This window comes from Sardina pilchardus, chromosome 4, assembly GCF_963854185.1.
Source record: "Sardina pilchardus chromosome 4, fSarPil1.1, whole genome shotgun sequence".
Lineage (NCBI taxonomy): Eukaryota > Metazoa > Chordata > Actinopteri > Clupeiformes > Clupeidae > Sardina > Sardina pilchardus.
The window spans coordinates 29984784-30011027 of NC_084997.1; the positions used below are offsets into that span (position 1 = coordinate 29984784).

General features: G+C 42.2%; 4 protein-coding genes across 5 annotated transcripts in view; 2 read left to right on the forward strand and 2 right to left on the reverse strand.

Annotated features, from left to right (window-relative positions):
• clasp1a (cytoplasmic linker associated protein 1a) overlaps positions 1 to 2931 on the forward strand; it is a 132303-nt gene extending 129372 nt beyond the window's left edge. Inside the window, exon 42 of the mRNA XM_062534961.1 lies at positions 1 to 2931. This exon is cut by the window's left edge and continues 599 nt beyond it. The gene's annotated coding sequence lies outside the window, so the exon portion shown is untranslated.
• A 369-nt stretch (positions 2932 to 3300) lies between these two features.
• tfcp2l1 (transcription factor CP2-like 1) lies at positions 3301 to 16304 on the forward strand. Of its 2 annotated transcripts, XM_062534942.1 has the most exons (15): positions 3309 to 3797; positions 4194 to 4345; positions 5690 to 5763; positions 7141 to 7246; positions 7684 to 7790; positions 8178 to 8330; positions 8575 to 8685; positions 10158 to 10255; positions 10818 to 10869; positions 11029 to 11122; positions 11469 to 11559; positions 12405 to 12487; positions 12836 to 12978; positions 14778 to 14829; positions 15254 to 16304. In XM_062534942.1, exons 1-15 carry the CDS (start codon positions 3742 to 3744, stop codon positions 15289 to 15291), a joined length of 1410 nt encoding a protein of 469 aa, XP_062390926.1. In that variant the 5' UTR covers positions 3309 to 3741; the 3' UTR covers positions 15292 to 16304. The 2 variants fall into 2 exon arrangements, with proteins under 2 accessions (XP_062390925.1, XP_062390926.1); XM_062534941.1 differs by having other exon boundaries at positions 3301 to 3797; positions 14778 to 16304.
• Positions 16305 to 18348: 2044 nt separating this feature from the next.
• LOC134078948 (zinc-binding protein A33-like) lies at positions 18349 to 20075 on the reverse strand. The gene is made up of 3 exons (XM_062535112.1): positions 20030 to 20075; positions 19585 to 19767; positions 18349 to 19075 (listed from the first exon to the last, which is right to left on the reverse strand). Exons 1-3 carry the CDS (start codon positions 20073 to 20075, stop codon positions 18537 to 18539), a joined length of 768 nt encoding a protein of 255 aa, XP_062391096.1. The 3' UTR covers positions 18349 to 18536.
• A 60-nt stretch (positions 20076 to 20135) lies between these two features.
• Positions 20136 to 23380, reverse strand: LOC134078949 (nuclear factor 7, brain-like). The gene is made up of 3 exons (XM_062535114.1): positions 22979 to 23380; positions 20464 to 20559; positions 20136 to 20387 (listed from the first exon to the last, which is right to left on the reverse strand). The coding sequence occupies exons 1-3, from the start codon at positions 23372 to 23374 to the stop codon at positions 20136 to 20138; spliced, it is 744 nt and encodes a 247-aa protein (XP_062391098.1). The 5' UTR covers positions 23375 to 23380.
• Between the last annotated feature and the right edge of the window lie 2864 nt (positions 23381 to 26244).

The window sequence follows — 26244 nt, forward strand, 5'->3', positions numbered from 1 at the left end:
TTGTTCAGTGTCCCTCATTCGTTTGTGTGGAGGGTATATTCTGAATGTATAGGGAGATTCTGATGTTTGGGTTGAAGCTCTTCCACCAGTTGGATGTTATTGTCAATAGCTGAAGTTGGCCTTTGTCCATTTCCCTGTCCCAGCAGGGCGTAGTGCTACTGTAAAATGATTGGTTGAGAGGGGAAATAATGTTACTGTAAAATGATTGGTTGAGAAATCTGAAATGAAATTGGGAAATCTGGCCGTTTAATCTTAACAGGGCAGAAATAAAGCCTCTGATAGCATCCTTCACTCTGTCACAGGCTGTGGATGTGGTCTAGTTAGGTTACGGACCAGTACATTTGGGGGGGGGGGGGGGGGGGGAGTTCACTTAAGTGCTGTTTCTCACAAGACAACCCTAGTTTTAAGTAGGAGGTGTTCTCCATTTTTTCCAAGAGAAACTTTAAGAAATTAAGTGGGATTTCTGGGAAGTAGGTGATCATTTGGCTGTGCCAGTGATTTCTAGTATTTTGATCAGATAGAGCAATGGGACAAGCTCAAAGAAAACGTTTGAGTACCAAGACTACCAAAAACTGTTCAAAGTAGTAATATTTGTATTTAGAATTGTTACATTTATTTAAGAAGTTAATAATAATTTAAGCAACCTTAGGTTATTTGAGCCCACGGTTTATGTTGCAAAAAATCTTGTTTAAAAAAAAAAGTGATTCTTATAATTATTATTTTCCATTTAATGTCACTCATTATGAAGGGTAGCTGATAGATATTAATTTGGGGTTTTAGGACTTATTAGATTCTGATTGTAAATTAATCAGATTGACTTTCATCGTTTTATGTATGAATGAGTGATGAACTGATTGAGAGGCCTATGTGTGACTATGTTGCCACAATAGAGCAAGCAAGGACAGAACTACTGAAGAATGTAGACTTTTTTTGTTTTGTTTTTACAAAAACCTGTGAAACAAGAAAAAGCAGAGTCTTTTTTTGGCCTTCCCTGAAGGAGGATTTGACGAAAGAAATTGAAAAGACAATCTGTGATGTGGACATAAGCGTTTTCTGTAACGGAAGACGATTCCAGCCCATTCTTAAAAGTGCCAGCCCAAGCCCAGCTTATCCTCACACTACAGTTCAATCAGCAATCGGGCCTGTCACAATAGGATGGAGAGGCAACAACAACAACAACAACAACAACAAGGACATGGACATGGGCAGTGAGGAGACGGAATCGTAGAAAGACGGAGCCTCCAAAGTGACTCTCGGCCTTTTTACTGCTTGCTCTGTGAGTCGTGGCCTCAACCTCCCACCCACCCACACACACACACACACACACACACACACACACAGTGTAAGAGATGACTGTGCACCTGCTGAAGACACAGCTGCCCCCCCCTCCCCACACACACACACACACACCTGTAAATAAATTGAATGTCACAGGTCGGGTGGCACAGGTGAAAAGCTGGTGTCTGGTAGAGAGGCCTTCAACAATCATTTCTGTCATAGTGCTGTTTGAGTTCTCTCTGCTGCTGCTCTTCTCTCCCCCTTCTACCATCTCTCTCTTACTCCCCCCTCTCTCTCTCTTACTCCCTCTTTCTTTCTCCCTCTCTCTCTCTCTCTCTGTCTCTCTCGCTCTCTCTCTCTCTCTCAAATGTGAAATCCAGTTGCCTCGGCTCCAAGTGAGAAGGACCATTTAAGACACTGTAACCCTTTGTTGCTCTTGACATCCAACTTCCCTTTGCCAAAAAAAAAGACCCCCCTCCACACACAGACAACCAACGCTCCTCCGATACACAGCCCTCCTCGTGTTTTGTACATAACTCACTGCAGACCCCCCTCCTTTGAGAGCGACGATGCAACAACAACAACAACATCAAATCCACCGGAACAGAACCAAGGACACCAACATCAACTCCGTCATGGACTTTTAAACGAAAAACAAACAAACAACAACAACAACAACAATAATAACAGCAACAAAAAAAAGTTGGATGTCTCAGTCCTTTTGCACGTTAGCAGATAGCCCGCATGTTTTGGGCCCAAGTGACTCTGGCGTGCTGCCGCCGTTGGCCCTGCCCGGGCTGCTGGAGCTTTCTTGTCTCCTCAGCTATGACCAGCCTGGCCAGCCTGTACATACAGTATTATCGTTATGACTTATTATTATTATTATTATTATTATTATTATTATTCATTATTGTTTTGGGGAAGGAGGCGGAGTGATTTTATTGTAGAGTGCTAATAGAGGCCCAGTAAGATGACCAAAACAAGCATCCATTTCAGCCTGGACCAACTCTGGACGGAACCCCTCTGATTTCCCATGATGCCCTGCTGCAAAAGTGCCCTCTGTGTCATGTTGGTGCTGTGAACAGCCGCATGTGGTTATAGGAGGGTACTTGGTGTGTGCGTGTGTGCCTTTTTTGGTAGAATCTGGCATAGTACATAATGCATACTGTTCCTTTTTTTCCTACTTGGTTCAGTTTGTTCATTTGTATCTTCCTTTTCGGATTGTGACGTGAAGGTAACAGCAGAATGTGGCAGTCAGAAATATTTCAGTGTGTTCCATTTTTACATCTGATATCCAACCTTTTCTTTCTAAAGTAAGGGAAAGCCAACAGCCCTTAGGCAGTGGTGGTTCTTTTGATTTTTACATTCTGCAGCTTTATGAGAGCTAGGTTTGCCTTTGTTTGCAGAAATGTTTTTCCCCCTTAGCAGTATGTTCACTTCGCATGTAGACCTATACTTTTTGTGTTTGTTTGAGTGGAATTTGTTTTGTCATTCATATCTGTATTTAAAAAAAAAAACCTTATTTTCTTTTTTTTCTGTTGGTTTATCACACCCACTGTACAGATTTGGGGGGAAGGGTTGAAATCCACCTGTGATAGATTTGCAACAATATACATTTGTTTGCTCTAGAAATAAAACAAAGATCAAAGTTTATCTGAGGCTTTTTTTGTTATTCACCACCACACTGTGAGACTTAAATTGTAGGCTACTGATGGGCAATGAGTGCGTTATCATCATGTAGGCCTACACACTTGAGAATTTCGATCGCTCTACACACAGACTCATCGTCGACGTATCAGGAAGATTAGTTATGCTAAGCTCAGAGGGTGAATATTAACCAGGTGAAACTTGAGTTCGCCCTGACACACACAGCGTGTCAAGGTTTCCCCGCGCTGTGAAAGGGGCGGCGGTTGCACGGACGCTGTCGCCCAGAGCCCCTTGCCTCTACCTCACGCGCTCGAAATTGTTGCATAATGACAAAGAAACATCAACACGTAGTTTTCGCCAACTCTTGAGGGCTAGTTAAGCTGGCAATGCTGTTTGGAACAACTATCGTGTTGTGAAATTAAGACTTTTTCCTCATTTTAAATCGAATAATGGTGTCCTCTCAAAACACCTGCACACTAATCAAGACTTTCGCACCGCTTTCAGCGAGCGCAACATTCGGTGGCAACATGAAATTTAGTCACGTTTAGTCCATAGGCTAGGCTATTGCCAGGAATATACGGGTAGGCTACCTATTGTTAATCCAGGTGGGTTGACAGGACAGTGATAACCTGTACATGTAGCCTACTTCTCAAAGGTCAGCTAAGGTATGCTAATGGAGTGGCGCGTCATACCACACATAAAAGCGCACGAGACCGAACGCCCTCAGTCACACCGTATCTTCACCTGGAGCCGTTTCGAGGCGCAAACACCTCCCTTCATTCTCCCGCCCTGGATACCAGCGCCGAACTGGAGAAAATGCTGTTTTGGCATTCTCAGCCCGAGACTTATCACTCACAAGCGAATTATATTAGGTGAGTTCAATGCCAAGATGGACAGATTTAGTTAATTGCAACGGCCTAGGCCTATGCATAGCGTTTAGAAATTAAATAGGCCTACCAATAAAGGAAATTGCCTGGTTGATATAAAATTGTATTTTGGGCTGCTTGCTCATATGGATGTGTGAGTCCAATTATCCTATGTTTTACCCTAGCTCATTAATATCTAAATGAGCAGTGCCATTTAAAACCTTTCCCCTTGAATGGTTTATTTGACAAGTTTTTCTTGATTACGCATAGGCTATGAATAGCCTAACTATTTCCATGAGCAGAACTCGGGGGTTTTGAAAAGATCAAACAGGCCTACCACCAAGTCGTGTCTATTGAAAGTGAGCGCTCTTTTGAACATAACAATTTGTCATCATTCCTCAGAGATGCTCTTGCGCCTTTCCTGAAAAACGAAGAAGTGCGGCAGGCATCGGAGAATAATGCCGCTAACATGTCACCTTTTCAATATGTTCTCTGTGCGGCAACTTCTCCGGCAGTAAAGCACCAAGAAGAAACTCTCACCTATCTCAACCAAGGTAAACAGCGTAATTGTTTAATATTTTCAATCGTGTAGGACTATATCCACAGGTAGTTCAGGCTTGTAAATTAGTGTTTGAAATTACAGCGTGCACCCTCTTGGTGAATTGTAGCCTATTTCCAGCTTGCAAAAGATAACACAAGACTAGGCAGGCGTAGCAAAAAAAAAAAAAAAAAAAAAAAATCAGCTTGTCAGTTGTCCCAAGTCGATTTCACACTTCACCCCAGTGACAGGCTACAAAACGCACCGATCAAATCAGTTTTTACAATTGATTTATCTTAAAGTTGACAGTAGCATAATTGTTAGGACTTCTTGACACTGGGGTCAAGTAACTTGTCTTGATCTACAAGCTGTAAAAACAACATTTAATCCCCTCAGAGTGAACAAAAGCACCTGGTAGAAATGTAGCGCTTTGGCAGGGGGTTCAAACTGTACAAGAGCTTGATGATGATGTCTTGATTGCCTTCCCTTTCACATTCAGCATTTGGTCACTCAACTCATCTGACAGTGGCAGGTCTTATACAATGCACACATTCCCTATTCAGCTTTTACACTTATAAAACCCTTCCAATTCATATCACCTTTTAGAGCCCCCTTAAAAAAAACACTCACACACACACACACACACACACACAGATAAGTAGGCTATCCTATAGGTGCTGATCTGATCTTTAGCTTACACTGAATATAACTCCTCCCTTGTTCCTTCTTGTTCATCTTGACTTATAGTCCAGTGCACAACCCTTCACTCTTAACATAACAGCACTGGACAAAGAAAGCACTGCTGTGCTTTTTTAAAAGGACAGGATTAAGATCTCTGGACTACCTACTTCTTCTTATTAAACATTTTAAACAAAGTTCTGACTTGAGTCCACAGCAGACTTGCGTGATGCATGGCCCCCCAGCCAGTGTTCAGCATTGTTCAGCTTACTGTACTACTACTACCACTCAGATTGGGGGAGAGAATGTGAATGGAAAAGCTTCATTATTCATGCCACAATAACTTCAGTTTCTTCTTCTACAGGGACACTCTTACACGGGCACTGATGTATTGTTATAAGAGCCTCAATTTTAATAAGCATATTTTAAATACATGTACATTTGAATGTATGGCATGCAAATCACACATAGATGAACAACTACTGACATCAAATTAAATTAAAAGCAAAAAAAAAAAAAAAAAGTCATTGATTTGTATTTGGTATTTGCAGACCCTTCAGGGTAAGGGCCTCTTAAATGGGTTACGTAAAAATCGTCTCTTGAATCTACATGCCCATCTATTTCTGACTGAATGATGTCACATTTTTTCAATTTTAATGAGGTTTGTTTCAATGCACTGTAGGTCAGTCCTACGAAATCCGTATGCTTAACAGAAAACTAGTGGAGTATACAGATTTAAGCAGCAAATGTGTAAAGGTAGGTTAAAGGTATTGTGTGTATGTCTCTTTGACCTTGATGTGACCTTATTTTTGTTTGTTTGTTTGTGTATGCATTTCCTAGTATGTCAACACAGGTGACTCTTTGCACTTCCTGGGGTGGGGGGGTTGGGTGCTGTCCTTGAAGACTTTGGTACTATCACCCCACGTTTTTCTTCATCTTGAACACCCACCAACACGTTCAGCTTACACCCACTGATACCGCACTCACCTCCCCACTGTCCTCCTCATATGCTGTCCTTGTGCACCCTTTCAACTTTGCCAACAGTTCAGCTTGCGGGCGTATACTGCTGGGTCTTATTCATAAACTTATGTCATCTTCACTTCTTTAACTCCAGCTGCCCTTTTTCAGCTTTACGTATATGGGGTAGCAAAACTGTACACGCTAGGTTTTGACTTTTGTTTAATAACAAAAAAAAAAAAAGAGAAGAAAATGTAGGTCACTCTATGTTAGGAAACATTTAACAATTTGATATTTCAACAGGAGTAAGAAATGACTCAAGATGCCATTCCTTTATGAATAACACCTGCATACTGAGAAAAGATGAGACAGAGTCGTTTATTTTTATTTATTTTATTTTATTTTATTTTTTGTCACGTGAACAGGTCCAATTTTGTACTTCTATGTCATTCTATGTTGTTAGATGTTAAATCTTTCGGCATCTGGCTTGTGAGGGTGCTGTTCAGTCAAAGGACTCATTATTTATTTAGTGAAAGTCTCTGCAAACAGGTGCTCAGAAATACTAAAGCCATCTCAATGCTGCTTTGGAAATAATGAGTCATTTGAATGAGTCTGCGACTCGGTTTGTTTACCCTCTCAAGCATTCTTTGCCGTCAGGCTGTAAGGCTAGAATGGTCCCTGGGTGTTCAGTCAGACAGCCTAACGACACAAGAATCGGCCGGGTGCCATCTCCTCAAACAGGCCAAGACTGCCCTGAAATCCTGCTGCCAGGGCAGCCAAGTGGAATGGGTTTTATGGCAATTAGATCGCCTTTTACAAGTTGTTAAATATCATCACATGATTTTATTTATAGATGTATAGATATATATATAGTCTATATACATATATAAGACAATGTAATTACCGTATGAAATAATCTAAGTGTATTAATATAAGTGTATATGTCTTTATACAGTGCATTTAAAAAGCCGGTGTAACAGTTGTGTTGTGTGCTGCTGTGTGTGTGAATCTCTGTGCTGAGGCCTCTGTGCTGCTGCAGAGGCCCCCACTGAATGGGTGGCATGCCGGAGTTTGCTTGTGTGGTCTCGACCGCAGACAGCAAACTGCGGGGTTCCCCCGTGTCTGTCCTCTGCTGCCATTGGCTAATGCTCTGTCCCTATGCCCGCTGGCTTCCAGAGCGTGGTGCGCGTGGTGTTCCACGACCGGCGTCTACAGTACACGGAACACCAACACCTGGAAGGGTGGAGGTGGAACCGGCCGGGAGACAGGATCCTTGACATTGGTGAGCTACGAGCCCGAGACCTGAGAATGTGCTCGTTTTAATCAGGAATGTTTTAAAGGATGAGAATGTGTTTGTTTTAATTTGTTTGTAATGTTTTAAAATATTTTTTTTAACTTGAAATAGGAAAATGTGATTGTTTCAATTTGGAATATTCAAAAGGATTTTCCAGCTAATTACAATTAAAGATTCTGAAGATTACTTTTTGTGTTGTACATAAGCAAGATTTTATAAGTTGTCAGCTGGGATGTTGATAGTGTTTGAAAGGTTTGCAAAGTGTGTGTTTTAGGTGGTTAACCTGACCTGGTTAATCAATCTGCATCATGCACTTATAAGACGTACTGTAACACATTCAGGTGCCAAATGACCCCTGAGTAAATATGGCCAACTGAAATGCTGCCGGTCTCTTAAAGGATTTGTTGTGGCATGTTGTTGTGCAGACATCCCTCTCTCTGTGGGCATCATTGAGCCTCGTGCACACCCTCTGCAGCTCAACACCATCGAGTTCCTCTGGGATCCTCTCAAGAACGCCTCTGTGTTCATCCAGGTACGGTGTGCTCAAAGATCCTTCATTACTATCCGCTTTAATCTGGCCCGACCCTCTCTGGTCTGCTCTCTGAAGCAGCTTTTGCTGTCTGTTGTTTTCATCAACTGTTATATAGCACAGCGCCAGGAAACATTGCAATGCAATACTAGGTAACAAATGACCATTTTTTAGTGAGTTGGTTATTTTTGATAAGCAATGACTTGGGAAATGGATATATGCAGATATACACACACCTGCCATTCCCACCTACTGTCCAGGCTATGCACTGTGTAGTTCTCTGGCTAAATGAGCATGGTGTAGCCAACAATATCACTAATCAGTAATATCAGTAATATTCGCCAGTTTATTAAAGAGCTCAGTCTTGTTTTGGCCGCCTGCACATTTCAGGTGAACTGCATCAGTACGGAGTTCACGGCCAGGAAGCACGGCGGGGAGAAAGGGGTGCCCTTCCGCATCCAGGTGGACACGTTCAGCTCCAGCGAGCACGGGGAGTACACGGAGCACGTGCACTCCTCCAGCTGCCAGGTCAAGGTCTTCAAGGTGAGCGTCTTCGTCTCCGTCTCCGTCTCCGTCTCCGAGAAGCCCGTCCGTGCAGAGGGACACACACACACACACACACACACTGAAATGTGTACACCATTCAGTCTACAGTTAAATGGCTTTTGTGCATCTTTGTATTGTAAATGTCTAGGGGTTGAATTAGAGTGTAAGCTTTGTATGCCTTCTTTTAGATAGCCTACTGTATGAACTGAAGGGTCCTAATGGTGTCTGCTTTTCTTTGAAGCCTAAAGGAGCAGATCGCAAGCTGAAGACCGACCGTGAGAAAATTGACAAGAAGACCCTCCAGGACAAAGAGAAATATCAGCCATCTTTTGAAACAACCTTGCTTACAGATGTAAGTAATAGAGAGTAAAGTCAGTTTCACTGAGGTCAGGATTATTTTTGTTCAGTGCTGTGAACAAAATGGTGGTACTACTATAAATAGCAACACAGCAAATTATAGCAAAGCTGGAATTGAAATTATATCAATTAGGCCAATAGATCAATTAGATTGGTCACTGAATAAGGTGCAAATGAGAAAAGTTGAGATACTATTAAACCAGTGTGGTCTAGTTGAACTACGAAAGATATTTTGGAAGCTTTACAGAATGTTGTGCAGAACACAGCAGACGTTGTAATGGAATCTGTATTGTAGATTGTAGAATGTCCATGAATTCTTTGGTCAGTGTCCAGAACATCGGCGTTCAGCTGTAGAGATGGTTAAAAGGGGTGGAGTAGAGGGCGGTGGATGGTCCCCAAATGAAATAAGATCAGGCTGCTCACTGAGATGGCACATCCACTGGGCCAGGACACACTGGAGTAGAAAAGCCAGACAGCGGCCTGTGTCATCCACTGCGTCACATGCTGTTAATGGGTCGTATCGTTCGACTCTGGCCGCCGGAGCACGGTCTGTGTTTAACTGACCCACTGAGCAGCCACGCGTTAATGATTGAAGCGGTTGGGACTGGTGGCGGCCGACGTCCACACACCCCGCTCACCGCCACCCCCCCTCACCCTCACCCCCCCCCCCCCCCCCCCAGCAGTGCCCTGGAACACCTGCGTCAGTAGGGAGAGCCTCTGGCAGACCGCTTGGGCCCAGTTCCACTGAGGGCGGCCGGCCAGCCATCTGTACTCGTGTGTGTCTTTGCACAGGGGCCGCTGTGTGTGCGTGTGTGTGTGTGTGTGCGTGTTTGCTTCTGTGTGTTTGTGTGTGTGGTTCTGTGTGTTTGTGTGTATGTGTGTGTGTGTGCGTGTTTGCTTCTGTGTGTGTGTGTGTGTGTGTGTGTATGTGTTTATGTGTGTGTGTGTGTGTGTGTGTGTGTGTGTGCCCTGGTGAAAGAGTAACCCTGACGGACTGGACTGTGTGTCAGGCTGGTGTGGGCTCCCGGTGTTTTATTGTAGGGCTGGCTGTGGAGCCAAGGAAACCCTCAGAGGGCAATATGTGAATACAGAAGCCTGAGCCCATCAGAAATCTGGAGCAATAACCAATCTGTTTCCCTCTCCCTTCCTCCCTCTTCCTCTCTCTTCTGCTTCTTTCTGTCTTTCTCTCCCTCCATTTCCATTGCTCTTTCACTCTTTCCTCATACCCCAAATATCTCTCTGTCTCTCTCTCTCTCTCTCTCCTCCCTTGTCCTCTCTCTCTCTCTCTTTCCTGTACTTCCCCCCCTGGCTCCTCTCTCTCTCTCTCTCTCTTCTCCCTTATCCTCTCCCTCTCTCTTTCCTTCTCTCTCCTTTGCTTTCCCCTTGGCCTCTCTCTATCTCTCTCCTCTCCTCACTTCTCCTGACCTCTCTCCTCTCTTCTCCTCTGTTCTCCTCTGCTCTCCTCAGTGTTGCCCGTGGCCCGATACTCCGAGTGTGAACAGCACCAGCAGCACTCCCTCTCCTGTCTATCACAGCTCCCCGACCTCCTTCAGCTTCCCAGAAGGGTGAGTCTCAATGCCGCACAATACAGCCACGGCTGAGTCTGCACTCTGCACTGTAGTGTTAGGGTCAGTCTGGTGGCTGGCCATGCTTGGGTCAGCACGAGCAAGGGAATAAATGACCGGAAAGTACTGATGATGCTATTTGTGTTCCTACTTCTAATTTGAATCAAGCTTTAAATCCTTAAGTCTTCATGTACTATCAAGGCTTATATACTGAAATACTTTGAACACGAATATTTCAAATCTCATACAGAAAACTCTCAAAGCAGAAATCATTCTGCTAGAATCCTCTGTTATATCAGTCACACAAAACTTCATATAGAGTGCAAGACGCCAAGCATTTCCAGCAGCAATGCTATGAGGTAGCAGGCAGCTGGCCCATGAAGAACATTGCATAGAATGTTGTGAAACTGTGTACAGTTCTGTTAATTTTTCAACAATAAAACATTCCAATTGTAACCACAACAAAAGTATGTCATATCCTGTTGCTTGGTAACCTTTTTTTTACCATTCTTTGATGCTAACTGACCGCCCTCCCCCCCCCATTCCTCTGTTGCCCCCGTAGAAACTGCTCTCCAGGCCAACAGGGGGAGGTGTTCCTGCCCGGTTGCTCTGACGTAAGTACCGCTGGCACTGGCAGTGGCACACGACACAGACAGTGCAAATGTTGACCCCCAGTGCTCTCTTGTCTCTTCGCGCTAAGCGGATTTGAGCCAGAAAAGTGACGTCTGTTGTCCTGTTTGTGTTTGTGTTTGTGTTTGTGTTTGTCCGTGTAGAGCCTGCTGCCTGCGTCCTCCCCGCAGGACACCCAGCAGTGGCTGCACCGCAACCGCTTCGCCCCGTTCTGCCGCCTCTTCGCCAGCTTCTCAGGTACACGCTCAGACCACAGGAGAGAGAGAGAGAGAGAGAGAGAGAGATGGAGAGAGATGGAGAGAGAGAGAGACGGAGATGGAGAGAGATGGAGAGAGATGGAGACGGAGATGGAGATGGAGATGGAGAGAGAGAGACGGAGAGAGAGCAAAGAAAGGCGTTCAGTGTTTTTAAGAAGTAAATAAAAACACAGCTGTAAAAGAATGAAAAGGGCCTACCCTTCTTTGTAACATTCTAACAAAAGATTTTGTCCTGCGACAAAATGTAAGGATCTAAAATTCCAGATATTTTGTATAACTTCAGGATCAAAAGCACAGCCATATTGCTTACATATGACCCTTTGCAGGTGCAGATTTGCTGAAGTTGAGCAGAGATGATTTTATTCAGATCTGTGGTCCAGCTGATGGGATTCGATTGTTCAACGCTATAAAAGGAAGGTGAGTACCTGCCCAAACCAATGACCACATGCTTAACCTAACCTGTGTGAAAATCTGAACCTCACACATCAGCATGCAATTACTTACATTGATAAGCCACGTAATACGGCTGTTTGGAAATGACACCGTTTCCCTGCAAAGTCCGTGATTGCGCCTTAAAGGATCAAATCATAAACGTGCTATGGAGAATTCTGTAGATTATGAGTTGCACACATGACGTATGACAGTCAATTGCATTGCATGCAATACAGCACATGCCACCCACATACAGCACCAAGTGATGTTACGAGAAAGTTAGCACACGAACATCATGCAACATACTCTACCTTGTCTGTGGACATCGTTATGTGCTGAATAAACAAATAGCGTGCGTGCAACAGAGGAAAAGTGCTTTAGTGTTGCTTTAAATGTTTTTGAATGTGGGTCTGTTCCCCTCCACATTGGAAGTCTTCAGCGCGTGCGCTCTGTGTGTTAATGCCTGAATGTCTCCTAGATCTCTTCCCCTCCACATTGGAAGTCTTCAGCGTATACGCTGTGTGTTAATGCCTGAATGTCTCCTAGATCTCTTCCCCTCCACATTGGAAGTCTTCAGCGCGTGCGCTCTGTGTGTTAATGCCTGAATGTCTCCTAGATCTCCTGCCCTCCACATTGGAGGTCTTCAGCGTATACGCTCTGTGTGTTAATGCCTGAATGTCTCCTAGATCCCCTCCCCTCCACATTGGAAGTCTTCAGCGTATACGCTCTGTGTGTTAATGCCTGAATGTCTCCTAGATCTCCTGCCCTCCACATTGGAAGTCTTCAGCAGGTGCACTCTGTGTTAATGCCTGTTTGCGCTCCCATCACAGGTGCATCCAGCCGCGCCTCACCATGTACCTGTCTCAGCAACAGGGACTCAATCAGCAGACGCCCAAACCAGGAGGAGGGGAGGGTAAGCGTCCTCTCTTAGGATTCCCCATCTCATTAAAGATAACTTTGCTTATACTGTATATGCCTCATACATTTATACAAAAGCAAAAATGACCCAAAAAAATGAATATGATAGTGTTAGCATAAGTTTACAAAGATTAATTTTGTTTTTTTTTTGCATATTTGGCATTAGAACTATTTGTTCTGTTTGTTTGATGAATATCATGGTTTTATGTGGTCTGTGTGGCTGTTGTGTACCACACTCTCTTCCTGGAGGAGCTGAATCTCACGTGTGTGTGTGTGTGTGTCTGTGTGTGTGTCTGTGTGTGTGTGTGTGTGTGTGTGCGTGTGTGTGTGTGTGTGGCTGTAGTGTACCACGCTCTCTTCCTGGAGGAGCTGACGGTGGTGGAGCTGATGGAGAAGATCGCTGCCCTGTTCAGCGTCCCCTTCAGGCAGCTGCGCCACGCCTACAAACAAGGGCCCTCGGGCATCCACGTGCTGGTCACTGATGAGGTGAGAGAACCACGAACCCACCGAGGGAAGGGAAAGAGAGAGAGAGAGAGAGAGAGAGAGAGAGAGAGAGAGAGAGGGAGGGAGAAGAGAGAGACAGAGAGGGAAGAGAGAGAGGGGGAGAGAGAGAAGGGAAAGAGAGAGGGAGAGAGAGAGGTAAAGAGAAAGATAGGGGGAAGAGAAAGAGAGAGAGAGAGAGAGGGAAGAGAGAGAGGGGGAGAGAGAGAGGCAGAGGGAGAGAGAGGGAGAGAGAGGGAGAGAGAGAGGTAAAGAGAAAGAGAGGGGGAAGAGAAAGAGTGAGGGAAGGGAAAGAGAGAGGGAGAGAGAGAGGTAGAGAGAAAGAGAGGGACAGAGAGGCTTAACACACTTTTATTAATACTGTAATGGATATTTTAATATTACAGAATAAAACCATTGCCAAGTCCTACAGCCTCAAACAATACGAACAAGCACACGCAAAACACAGTGCAAAACCAATCACAATTCAGAACTCACCTTCATATTTTAAAAACAACCTGTCCCTCTTCCCCTCCCTCAGAGAGAGAGAGAGAGAGATATGGGATCAGACCCAGACCTGTTTAGTCCAGAATCAGTGGTTTCCTGAGTGGCCTTTAGCACTTCCCTTTAATGTTCAAATGTTCATGTTCAAAAACAAGGCCCCGGGGGCTTCCACATGCTGGTCCTGCTGACGACGTGGCAGTTACAGGAACCTCAAAGAAAGAACGAGGGAGAGTGGGAGTCCAGCACGTGCATTAGCTTTAACATTATGCAAACAGGGCCCCTCGGCCAGAGAGAGAGAGAGAGAGAACGAGCACTTGGGTTGAATCAGGAGTGGCATCAGGGCCTGTGTAGTCCAGCACGTGCATTAGCTTTAGCATAATATGTAGGAATATGCATTAGCTTTAGCATAATACAGTATGTAATAATATGCAAACAAGGCCCCTCGGCCAGCCATGTGCTGCTGATCACTGGTAAGTCATGGGAGCCCACTGCTGACAATCAGTGCCTGGATCTGAGTGTGACATGGTCCAGCTACATCAGTCTGAATGTTGTGCCCTGATAACTTTTTAAGATGTATACATGCATCTACCTCCAGGCACAGTCACATTTGAGGGACGCACAGACAAACAAGTTTACACCAAACAACGCACATACACACACACATACACACACAGTAGTAATCATTACCAGACTTTTTCTTGTAAATGGCTCCACTTTGTGGTGAGTTCTTGTTACTGTACCTCCCTGAGGGTAAGATAAAACGACTCTCGGAGTGGCTATCCAGCATGGTGTACCCAGTCTACCATGTGTTTTCATCCTCTTATTCTGTGGTACCCTGGAAATCCAGAGTCATCACAACCATAGATATATAAAGCTTTATATATCTATGATCACAACAGCACAACTTCAATTTGCTCAGCGAGTCACTCTGCCAATCTGTAATGATACTCATTACTCATGCCATTGGAGCCGAGCTGCACCAATCACATCGGTGTATCTGATATAGGCGGGGCCACAGGCGAGCTAAATAGCTAATTAGCTATTAGCTATTTAGCTAATACAGATGACGACAGCGCTGCAACGTCGAAGTCCGGAATCAGCCAGTAAACATTGGTCGTAGTGTTATCGTAGTGTCGTAGTGTAATAGTGTGCAGTGATATTTTCAAATGCGTGCTTGGTGCCGCCACCTCGAGTTGAGCCATTTTCATTACTCATAGCCAGACCCTTTCCAGATTTGGGTGTGTTGGAATCAATAGCCCATCTGGGGAGTGCACTCACAGTGTTTATTGTCTTCTGCCCAGATGGTGCAAAATTTCTCTCAGGAGGCCAGCTTCGTCATCAGCACCTTTAAAGGTAACTTCAGAAAGACCCCTGACATCTTTCTCTTTCTACCTCAGCTGGAATCACAACCCCAGCTACATATCCACAGCTTTTTTTCTCTCTCTCTCTCTCTCTCTCCCTCTCTGTCTCTAGCCCTCTCCCACACGCACACACACACACACACACACACACACACACACACACATACACATACCCTCACACAGACATACCCCACCATACCCACAAACATACACCACACACACCCACATAAACACACTCTATACACAAACACACACACACACACAGACGTCATCTCTCTCTCTCTCTCTCTCTCTCTCTCTCTCTCTCTCTCTCTCTCTCGCTGATCAGCAAGCCATCTCCACAGCACACTCTCTCACACATCTCCCATTGGTCGGTCTGCCCATATTGACCCTTATTTGTTCCTTCACGATGACAGATGAAGGTAATGATGGCTACCATGTTGTTCTGAAGTGACCAGATCGGCAGCTACTGTAGAGGAGGGATGGCAGATTATTAATCTGCCAAAAAGTGTCTAATGATCTGAAAACGTGCCAGCGCACTCAGATGTATTTATAAAAATTGTTAGTTTACAGAAGGGTTGTTTTTTTTGTAAAGTTATATGAAAGAAAGATTTTTTTTTTTCTGTTTCATTTTTATATTAAGTTATTGATTGATTTGTTCCTCTTGATGAAATATGTAATTTGCTTATTTGCTTTATTTTTATTCAAATAAGCACATGTAATGTGTTGCGTGGTGTTGCGCAAGAAAATGGTCTGTCTTAAATGAAATGAGTATGTATTGCTCTCTCTTAACTTTTTATGTACAGCATCATATAGCTTTTAGCTTGAAAAAAAAAATGTTTGAAAAACGCACAAAAAACATACAATTGCAAGGGTGGGTCAAAAAGTGACTGCAGACTCAGAGTGCCTGCTAATGGCTGCTAATGTGGCTGCAGCAACACCGGTGTGGGACAACTTCACACATTGACATACAGTATACATACTGTATATCTATGACTTCACAGCTGTTGCAAGTCAGCTTTTTCAATTACTGAGGTAAATTGTACATACAATACTATATAGTAAGACTACAGGATATTTTGTATACTCAAATTAATGAAAATTATATATGTTTATGTGTGTGTCTGTGTGTGTGTGTGTGTGTATATATTTACACACACGCGCACACACACACGCACACACACACACACACACACACACACACACACACACACACACATTGTACATACATTTCTACATACACACACAATGCAAACACTTTCTGAGTCACCCTACTGCCTACTGCCTACTGCCTTAATGTTACTTTTGTTTCAGCTGTATGATAAACGGATCTGTTCTGTTCAGCATCTTAACCATTATTGAATACCAGAGCTATAGCTGCAGGACTTGTTAATAATCATTTATAGATTAATGCTCTGCCAATGCTCTAACACAGATGTGCCTTTAATGATTTTGACCAGTCCAAGACCAGGTTTTACTTAACGTTTTGATCTGGTCTGTTGTCCCCCTCTCTGGTAGCTTCTATGATAAATACGATGCATATAGTGTGTTCTTATGTAGCCTACAGCTGCTTTGTGAATGGGACAACATCAAGCCTTAATGCCACAACAGGCTCTGCCTGTGTTTTCCAGTACTGTTATAATCCAGAGATCTGAGAGCTTGGTCTACAGTAATTTCCCGCATTTAAGCCGCATTGTGTATAAGCCACAGGACAGTGTTTTATGCAAGTTAAAAGAAACAAAACCATATTAACACCATATTAACTGCCCCCCTGTATTAACCTCATAGCTGAAGAAATTTTGCAAAATCAATGTATAAGCTGCGGCTAATAGTCGGGAAATTACGGTATGTCATTATAACAACTTGTTTTAGCCAGTGTAAGAAGAGTGGAACTCTTATAGGAGATGACTAAGACAGGACCCGATAAGTTTTGATCAGATTTGACCTGGCCTGTAAGAAATCAAATATTTTATATAAAATAAATATTTTATATTCAACTTGGTGAATGAGAAGAAAAGACACATTTGGATTACTCCTTTAATGTATGTGAGCTTCAATGTTTTTCCTTTGGTTTTCCATTTGTGAATTGTATTCACTCAGTAGCAACAGTAATCATGCAGCTTCATAAAGATGACAGCATATTAAAGTGTATATGTTACCCCATTGGCTTACAATTGAAAAACCATAAGAAAATAACACATTTATTACTTTGTAAAGCAATGAACAAATTTTGTGTGAAGTCATGTGTAAATGTGTGCATCTAGCCTATGTACGTGGTTGTGTGTGCGAGAGAGCGTGTGCATTCGGTTTATTTGAATGTTTTTGACTCTATGCCCATATATACTGTACTTAAACTTATATCCCACATTGAAGATTGATTCATATTTAAGGACATTATGAAAATCTTTCAAATTGCACAATCACATGATGAGGCTGCATACTGTTGCATTGAGCATGTGGATTTAAACATGTATTTTTGTGCTTTTACAGTAAAACAAAATGACTCGCATTTAAATAATGTTGTACTGCCATGAGTTCTATGTGAAATGTTTTGAGTGGAGTGAGATACCGTGGGCTGATGTTGAAGTTTTCCCATTCTCTCAAAATAAACAATTTTGCACTGCCTGTTCTCTGTCACTGCGAATGATTTAATCTTATCAATATTTAGACCTTAGATTTAGAAGTGTTAGATAATTTGTCTTAAGAGTGAATTTCTTATTAAGTGTTCAACGTTACACTATCTTATTTCTAGATTTAACTATCTTAATTCAAAGAATCTTGTCAAGTGAAATTATCTTGCTGCATGGACAGATGATTTCACTTGTTTGGAGGACAGTACTGTATAAGCACAGACACACACACACACACACACACACACAAAGAAACAAACACACATACTACTAATCTCCCACATGGATGAATTATATTCTAAACATAAGATAAATTATGAAAAGCCTTAAACTATCATGGTCATATTTAATGTGACAGGTCATCAATTGTTTAAAATTGAATTTGGAAGTAAATACTTGTTGGCTTACATCCACCAAAACACACAGAAAGGAAGGTGCCTGACGGATAACCCTATGAATGAGCCCTTGCCCACAGAAGTTGCTTTGTTAGTGATTTTCTTTTGATGGTAAAGAGGTTGGTTATTGACTGGCCACTGTGTGAAATCCCCAACCTAGGTATTTAACATTTCTCCTGTGTATCTGTGTATATGAGGTTTCTCAGAAAGTCAAAATGTTTTCAAACACTCTCAATATTTTGTGATATTGTCAGATCATTTGGGGGCACTGAAATCTATCAGTCTTATTATGTTTCAGCTCTCCCTCAATCTCTCTGTCAATCTCTGACTGGAGATGCTCTTCCATCACATACCTCAGTGTGATCAGGATGCAGAAGTACATCATGTCCACAAGGTGGCAGTATCTCTGAATGGAACAGGTCATACAGGTCCTCAGATTCAAATATATTTATTGTGTATAATATTCACACGTGTGCAGTCACAAAATGCTCAATTGTTTTTTACTCCCCTTTAAATAGTGTCAGGTATGGTATTGTGAGGAAACATGATACTATTATGAGGAACTGCCATGGTATTATGAGGCAACACCATTTAAATCCCCACCATGACCTTGTGCACACAACATTTCAATCACCACAGGTGAAGCTTGGGGAACAAGGGAAAGGCACTCTCTTTCACTGACTGATTCTAACTGAGGTCTTCATTGGTAAGATCCTCAGTGGAAAACGCACACATTGAGAACCAAAGAATGGAAACACTCTCTCAGTGAAAGTGTGCATGAATGTGTGTAAATGAGTAATATTATCAAGGTCATATAGGGACACCTTCCCTTTGTCCCAGTCCAGCTTAACCCTGATCCTCTGGGGTTTTGTCTTCACTATAAGCAAACTCTCTGGCTGTGGGGTAGAAACAGTGTAATATTTACCATCTTTATAGACTACATACCAAACTCCACTCCAATTATCAATATCTCCCTTCCTATTGGCTGACTCGGTCAAAACACCAACGTCCCAATCAGTGTTGTCCCCAACCTGTACATCCCAGAAGTGAGTCCCTGAATTGAAGCCCTCAGAGCCCAATACATTGGCCCAAACATCAAATCGCTCTGGGTTATCAGGAAGCTGTGACCAGTCATCAGTGTATTTCATGCTGGTCAGCCCCTCGGATATGTTGAGGCTTCCATGTGCAGTATTGGGATCCAGAGTCACAGGGGCTACACAGAGAAAAGCACAAGAAAACACTGTTATGCCAGCTGGAGCACGCTGAACTTCCTGGTTTCTCTAAGTTCATGTAAACACACCATATCCGGAGGGGCATCCAGTAGCGCAACAGGGACAGTCAGCGTCACAGCCTCATTAAGGGCCAGTCCCAATTCTCCCCACTTACATCTTCCACTTAGTTATGACTGCCCTTGACAGTATAAGGGCCAGTCCCAATTCTCCCCACTTAAATCTTCAACATTTATCACCCTAGCATCAGTAAGCGGGATGGTTAGCACCCTAGTGTCGGTAAGAGGGACCGTCAGCATCTTAGCATCAATAAGAGGGACAGTTGCCATCGTAGTATCACTATGACGGTCACGGTCAGCATCTTACGATCAGTAAGTGGGACAATTACCATTTTAGCGTTAGTAAGAGGGGCTGTCTGCATCGCAGAGTCAGTGAAGGGGTCAGTCAGTCGGCATCTCTGCTCTGAAGTCACCTTGTCCCAAACAGAACTCACTGTATTTCACAACCTCACGCATCTTCTTCCAGACTCTGAACTTCAGGTTGCCCAGGTGTTTTGCCACATTGATCAGAGCTCCTGGAACTCTCTCTGGATCCTGCAGTGTGCGCCGGGCTCTGGAATAACATTCAGGAGTCAGTGCTGCTGTGGGTTTGGATTCAGAACCACAGAGAAGAGAGAGAGAGACAGGAGGCAGATCACTCACCTTACCACTGTGCTCCTGTAGTTCTGTAAATCACAGAAGAACAATTATTACAATAAGTCAATAACTATATGTTAGTCAGAACAATAAAATGAATTTATCCTGTTTTCGATGAAGTGTTAGAATTCATTCATTCATTCTTGAATTTCCCCTTGGGGATCAATAAAGTATCTATCTATCTATCTATCTCATTAAATAGCCTAGGCTAAGACAAGCATATCTTTTGGGATATTAATTTACATTCGTATTTATTCAGGACTGCCTTGAAGTGGCTATATCTAACCATAACAACTTCAAATTACTAAGACAAAGGACTATTATGAAGTGTTTTCTTGAGTCAGTGTCATTATAAATGAAAAACATCTACCTGCAGGAATGTGATGTCAGCAGCTCCCATGTCCTCTTCTATGGCTCTGATTGTGTCTGAAAGAGATGAGATCTCTCTGCTCATCTTCTCAATCTTCTCCTTCATCATCTGACTCTTCTGCTTCTCATCCTTCTTCACTGCAGCTACCCTGGCTGCCTCTTCTTTTTGTAGACACTGGTGAAGCTTCTCAAACTCCTCCTTGATCTGCCTCTCTGAGTGTTGGGCCTGCACCTGTTATAAGTCATACGCATTTTTAATATTAAACTCTTTTGTTAATGTTAATTGTTTGACTCTGACCAAAAGGTACCTTAATGTGCTGTGCAGTTTTATTATAGAGGATTTTAACTTTATTGAAAGTCTCCAGTTTCTCCTCAAAGGTCTTCAGAAGGATTGTTAATTCCACCTGGAATTAAAAAAAATAAACCGCTCACAAAAAGTAAGGAAACTTGACTTTGGCCCATTATATCTCCCCTTTAGTAATACCAACCAGTGAAGTGTTTCATATCATTTTTATCGTTGATTTGTCACCTTTACAATGAGGTATAGCTTGTAAGCATAGGGCAATCATGGAATGAGCAACACAAGCAAACGTGTAAGTAGTGCCAACGAAAAATGTGCCAAAATGGCCTGTTATGCTGTTGGAATTCACCTTTGTTACTTCAATCATTGACGATTGCACTCTCCCACAGAAATGAGGAAAACAAAACATGTTAGGCATACATTTGTTCATTTTACACTCAGTGTCAGGGTCCTCAGTAGCGTGTAGAGGATCCATATGCAGCCACAACAGCTTGGCACCTTCTTCTCATGCAGGTCACCAACCTGGCTACATTCTGCTGTATGCCTACATTTGTGAGCAGTTTATATCAACAATATACAGCCTGTACTTGAGCCTGTCACCAAAGAACACATCTAATTATCTAATCTATTAAATGGAAAAGTTAACAGCTTCATTTCTCAACTAGGGATGTAACGGTATGAAAATTTAACCCCACGGTTATAGTGACCAAAATTATCACGGTTTTCGGTGTTATCGCGGTTTTAAAAATTGTGCGTACAATATGTTAAGAAAGCGCTGATGGGTGTAGACAAGCTGAAATATTAGTTTAAAAAAGTGTGACAGTGTTTATTACATTAAAAATATAGGCAAACCCTCATTGCCTTCAGCAGGATACTGATCATTCACAGCAGTGGCAATCCTAGTCTCTGCTCAACCCTCCACACACACAGAAAATGGCTTGTCTTGTTTCTATTGCATATTTTGAATTCATAAACTTTATATATTTTGCTAATAGTTTAGAATATGTTAGGATCTGCATAATTACTTATAGCAGAGACATATAAACATATTCAGTAATTTGAATACTTCATATTGATTTTTAAACTCTTACACTTGTCTTTAATGACTTTAATGTTGTGTAGGTCTAATTGAGAGCCTGTCACTTTAAGAGATACGTGAAGTAGGCTAATTATATTAACCTTCATTCGGTTTTTGGAAAGTAGTCATGCATAGTTCAAGGATATCCGTTTTCATTGAATAAAATGAATGTTCAAAACATTAACAAGTCAAAGAAAATATTGCTGGGATCATATAGAAAAGATAAGTGTCTTGCAATGTTAACTTCTATGATTTTGGTGAGCACTAGGCTACTGTACATTAATGATAGACATGACGCGTGAGCTAACGGGATAGTTACCTTGATGGAACTCTCTCAAGATGTAAAAGTTTGCCAATAGGCTGTGTAGCTTTTTTCGGAAATTGAACTAAACACTACAGTAGGCCTAAATGAACTAAATTCCATAGCCTACTGTAGGTAGGTTACCGTGGCATTGTGCTCACTTTTTCCTTGGTTGGAAATGTTGGCTGCTTATAGCTTAACTTATGATTCGGAGTTTGGTATATCTGCTATATCCAATGAGTGACACCCAGCGCTCAACAAAACTTCACGGCATTCTCCTGATAACGTTAGTGGAATAGCCTAGATTTAATGTGAACGTGTAGGCCTACATAAAAAGACGCAGAGTGGCTACATGATACAGCGCACGTTTTGGGGTGAAAATGTTGCGCCCTTTAAAAGCAGGTGTAGCCTTATGAATCATGGTTAAATCCATCAATTAGACAACAGAATTAGTAAGGTAAAGTTTTGTTTCATAGTTGCCTTCAGCTTGTGTCAAAATCAGGCTCGGATGAAGCTGGGAGGAATTAAACACGCGGTTACCACACCGTAGTATCAACCGTGATAATAATGATATTCGAAATGAACATGGTAATTGTTATCGTCAACATTTTTATCATGGTTTACCGTCACACCGGTAATCGTTACATCCCTATTCTCAACACTGATTGAGGAACACTGATTAGCCTTAACATTCTGACCAAGTGCTCATTTCGTCCTCAAAATGGATGTGTTGATAGCAGGACAACATGAGTGACTTTGACCAGCGCAAAATGGTCTGGTGACCTATAGGCAGGCAGGTGGTGGTAATGTTACGGCTGATCAGTGTAGTGTAATGGTGTAGCGCCATCTACTGGTTTGCGATGAGAATGAGCATCTGATAGCGATAGTGTGAAAAGGGTCCAAAATGTCACATTTTAAATATGAAAACAGACCTACAGTACTAAAGAGCACCAGAGTGTGTGTGGCTCAATTACCCCCACGGGCATTAGGCCTACACAGCCAAAAGCCTGACAGACACATGTGCAAAAGCTCATTTGATTGTTAATGTCCTTAAAACAGTGAAGACTGCATTCAGCATCTGGTTAATCTGAAATGATTGTCTACTATAAATACTTGATACAATGTACTGAGCAGAAATCTTACCTTATGCTCAAGTGCTGCTTCACTGATGGGACTGAATTTGTGTTTTTTGTGGAGTTTCGAGTCTCGACACACCAAACACACGAGCTGCTTGTCATCTTCACAGAAGAGCTTGAGCTTTGAATGGTGCTGGCTGCAGACGGGTTCTCTGTGACTGCTCTCCTGCTGGAACACCTCACACAGGTTCTTTAGAACCAGGTTGAGGGGATACATCTCCTTCGAGCACTGTGTCCGGCACACTGGGCACTCCCTGGATCCTTTGGTTTCCCAGAACCGCTGCAAGCAGCCTGCACAGATGCTGTGAGAACAGGTCAGAAGAACGGGATCCTTGAAGATTTCACAGCACACAGGACAGGAAAAATCATCCTCTGAGAAGGACCCGAAGGCCATTTTCTCCATTAGTTACAGCTACTCCACTGTTCTGTTTGTCACACAAGCGCTGCTTTTTCACTATCACTTGTCTAAAAAAAACACTCATGAACGCCTGATTAATACTTGATGTCAAGACAAAACTCAAGATAAAGTCACCCAAACTACTGGTTATACATATACAGCACTGCTTCCGCCATTTAAACACTCTGGGACCTGTAGACAGCAACAAGCCTCTCAGGTCACTTCCTTATTCAGATGAATTGTGGGGGAGGGGCTCTGGTCATAAAGGCTTCTGATTGGACAATGCTACAGCTGATTCTTGTCAGGATTGACTGTGGAGTCACTTCACTTCTTGTCTTCTAGGACAACATTCAAAATTTGCTGGTTTTCGTTGTGGTAATGAAACATTTATTTAGAGATAGATATTGTCGTGCTACACAAAATATGCTGCAAAAAAACAACTTTTCTGCTTCAATATTTGTATTTTGTTGATTGGTTTGAGTTGAGACAGAAATTGATCAGCTTTATATTGTAAGTATATTAATGTTAAAAATTCAATCTATTAAGACCTCTTGATATTCTTATGGACATTAACACACAGTAAAATGTATCACTACAATTTACCAGTTACCAATACCAGGGCTCATCATAAAATGTCAGCTCAAATTAAAAATCACAAATGAACAATCCAGCCAAACACACAGACTCACACTCGCCCACCATGAAATTAATGATATTAAAATGGATTGCCAATACAATGAATTATATTATATTATAATATCTCTGTTTTAGTGTTGCTGTATCACCATGTTATGCTGCCAACCAAACCTGATCGGGAGCTGGTTATGTGTTAAGTTATAGCTCAAATCATGTAAATCGTCACCCTGCAAAGTGAAATCAGTCGCTTTGCGCACTATGTTATTTTGAGAAAATAAACGTTTTCGCATAATTCTACAGTCTACTGTGTTCAGTGTTTATCTCCTGCAGGACACTCACTGCAGCAGGTGTGTGAACTCTAACTGAGCTGTTCTTCTCTCACGGCAGCCTTCACTGCTAAGATCCTCAGAGGAGGGGACAACTCCACAGATATGTATTGGAAAGACGTGTGTACAGTGTATTATTTCATTTTTTTCATTTAAGGCATTAAGATCAATTTCCAAAAGGTGATTTTATATAGTCAACTGTGTTCCAATACTTTTGGAGGGGACTGTATATGTTTGGCAGACAATTCATATGTTTTAATTAAAACATTTGCTACAATTAAAGAAAATGGGTTTTCACTTCTGTGCTTTATTACAATAGGATATTAAACTATGCAGATGAACTAAAGATAGAGGGTGATAGTTCTACACAGAGAGAGAGAGAGAGAGAGAGAGAGAGAGAGAGAGAGAGAGAGAGATTTGAGTACAAGCCCAAATCAGAAAAAGTTGGGACATTGTGTAAAATAATGAATAAAACAGAATGTGATATTCTGTAAATCTCTTAAATTGCTAACTTGTGGCCCCATTTTAAATAATTTTGCCCCACATTGCACATCATCTAGGAGGCACTATCCCCACATACTTTGGCCCATCATAAAATGTGTGATCTATTTTGAAAGCTGAGCCCCTGTAGAATTCTCAGAAACAATTAGAGTAATAGCAAAGAGTAACAAAGGCTTGAATGCTGTTTCTTCATTGAGCTGGTAACATAGCCTGCATCTCTGGAACTGTCCACATTTGGACCCTTTTGGTCACCTAAGTGGCCTTAGAACACAACTGAGGCCTGGAACCAGGTCTTGTGAAACTGAAACTGAAAGTAAATGCAACTGAAAGTAAATGACTATAGAGTAAAATATTTTTCACAAATTTATTTGTGCTGGAATACCTGTTTGGCTCAGTGTCATGTTTAATGTCATTGTTAGGCACTGTAGCAGAGTCATGTGAAATAGTGCTTCTTTGATTCTTTGACAGTTTCTACCTTTACTACCTTAGCATCTTTGAGGATTTCACAGCAAACAGAACAAGACAACAGAAAAAGAACTGACACCATCGTCTCATGTAGTAGCAGCTGCACATGTTTATAGACCCTGTAAACTGCTCACATGGAAACACCATTAATCATTAACTAACAGTTTTAATGCATTAACCTGTGAAAGGAGAGGAGTATTGGGGGAGGCACTCAGGTAACTTCATGAAGACTGATTGGACAATGGCGCTGTCATTTATGTAAGCAATAAGCCCCGAGAGGCCGTGGCTTATATTGAATTTAGAACAGCTAAGGGGTGTTGTTAGGCACGACGGGAAGCGGACTACTGCTAGTCTACTGCTGTCTGTGTATGTGAGAGTGTGTATGTGTGTGTGTGTGTGTGTGTGTGTGTGTGTGTGTATGTGAAAGTGTGTGTGTTTATTATCAGGGTCAGAGAATGAGAGCTGCACCCTGTTCCAGTTCAGCAGTCATCAGACTGTGCTCAGGTGAAGTTTGTAACTGTGTGGGAGGGAGTGATATCATAATAGATAAGGCTAGAAGGCTAAAGATGAATTGGATTTTCTGAGTCTAGACTGGGTTCAGTATTGAGCGCTCATTCTACACATGATTGTCTCCTTGTTGATCCTTGTGATCGACTGGTATGTAAAGCAAGCTTTTTGAGTGTTCTACATGAACTTTATCTTCAAATCTCTGCAAATTACCGAGGAATATCAGTGAGTCCATACTATAAATATTTGTTTTCCCTCATGTATTTTGCTTGATATAGGTCCAACTAGCAGTTGCTATCATTCTAGTTTGAAGTCAGCTATTTTATCACTCATTACTCTACTTTTACGCACTCTGTAGTTGTCAAAAGCTATAATGAAAGATCAAAGTGACTGTGGTTCAAATGCATTGTGTTCTCACACAATATTCAGAAGGAAGTATTA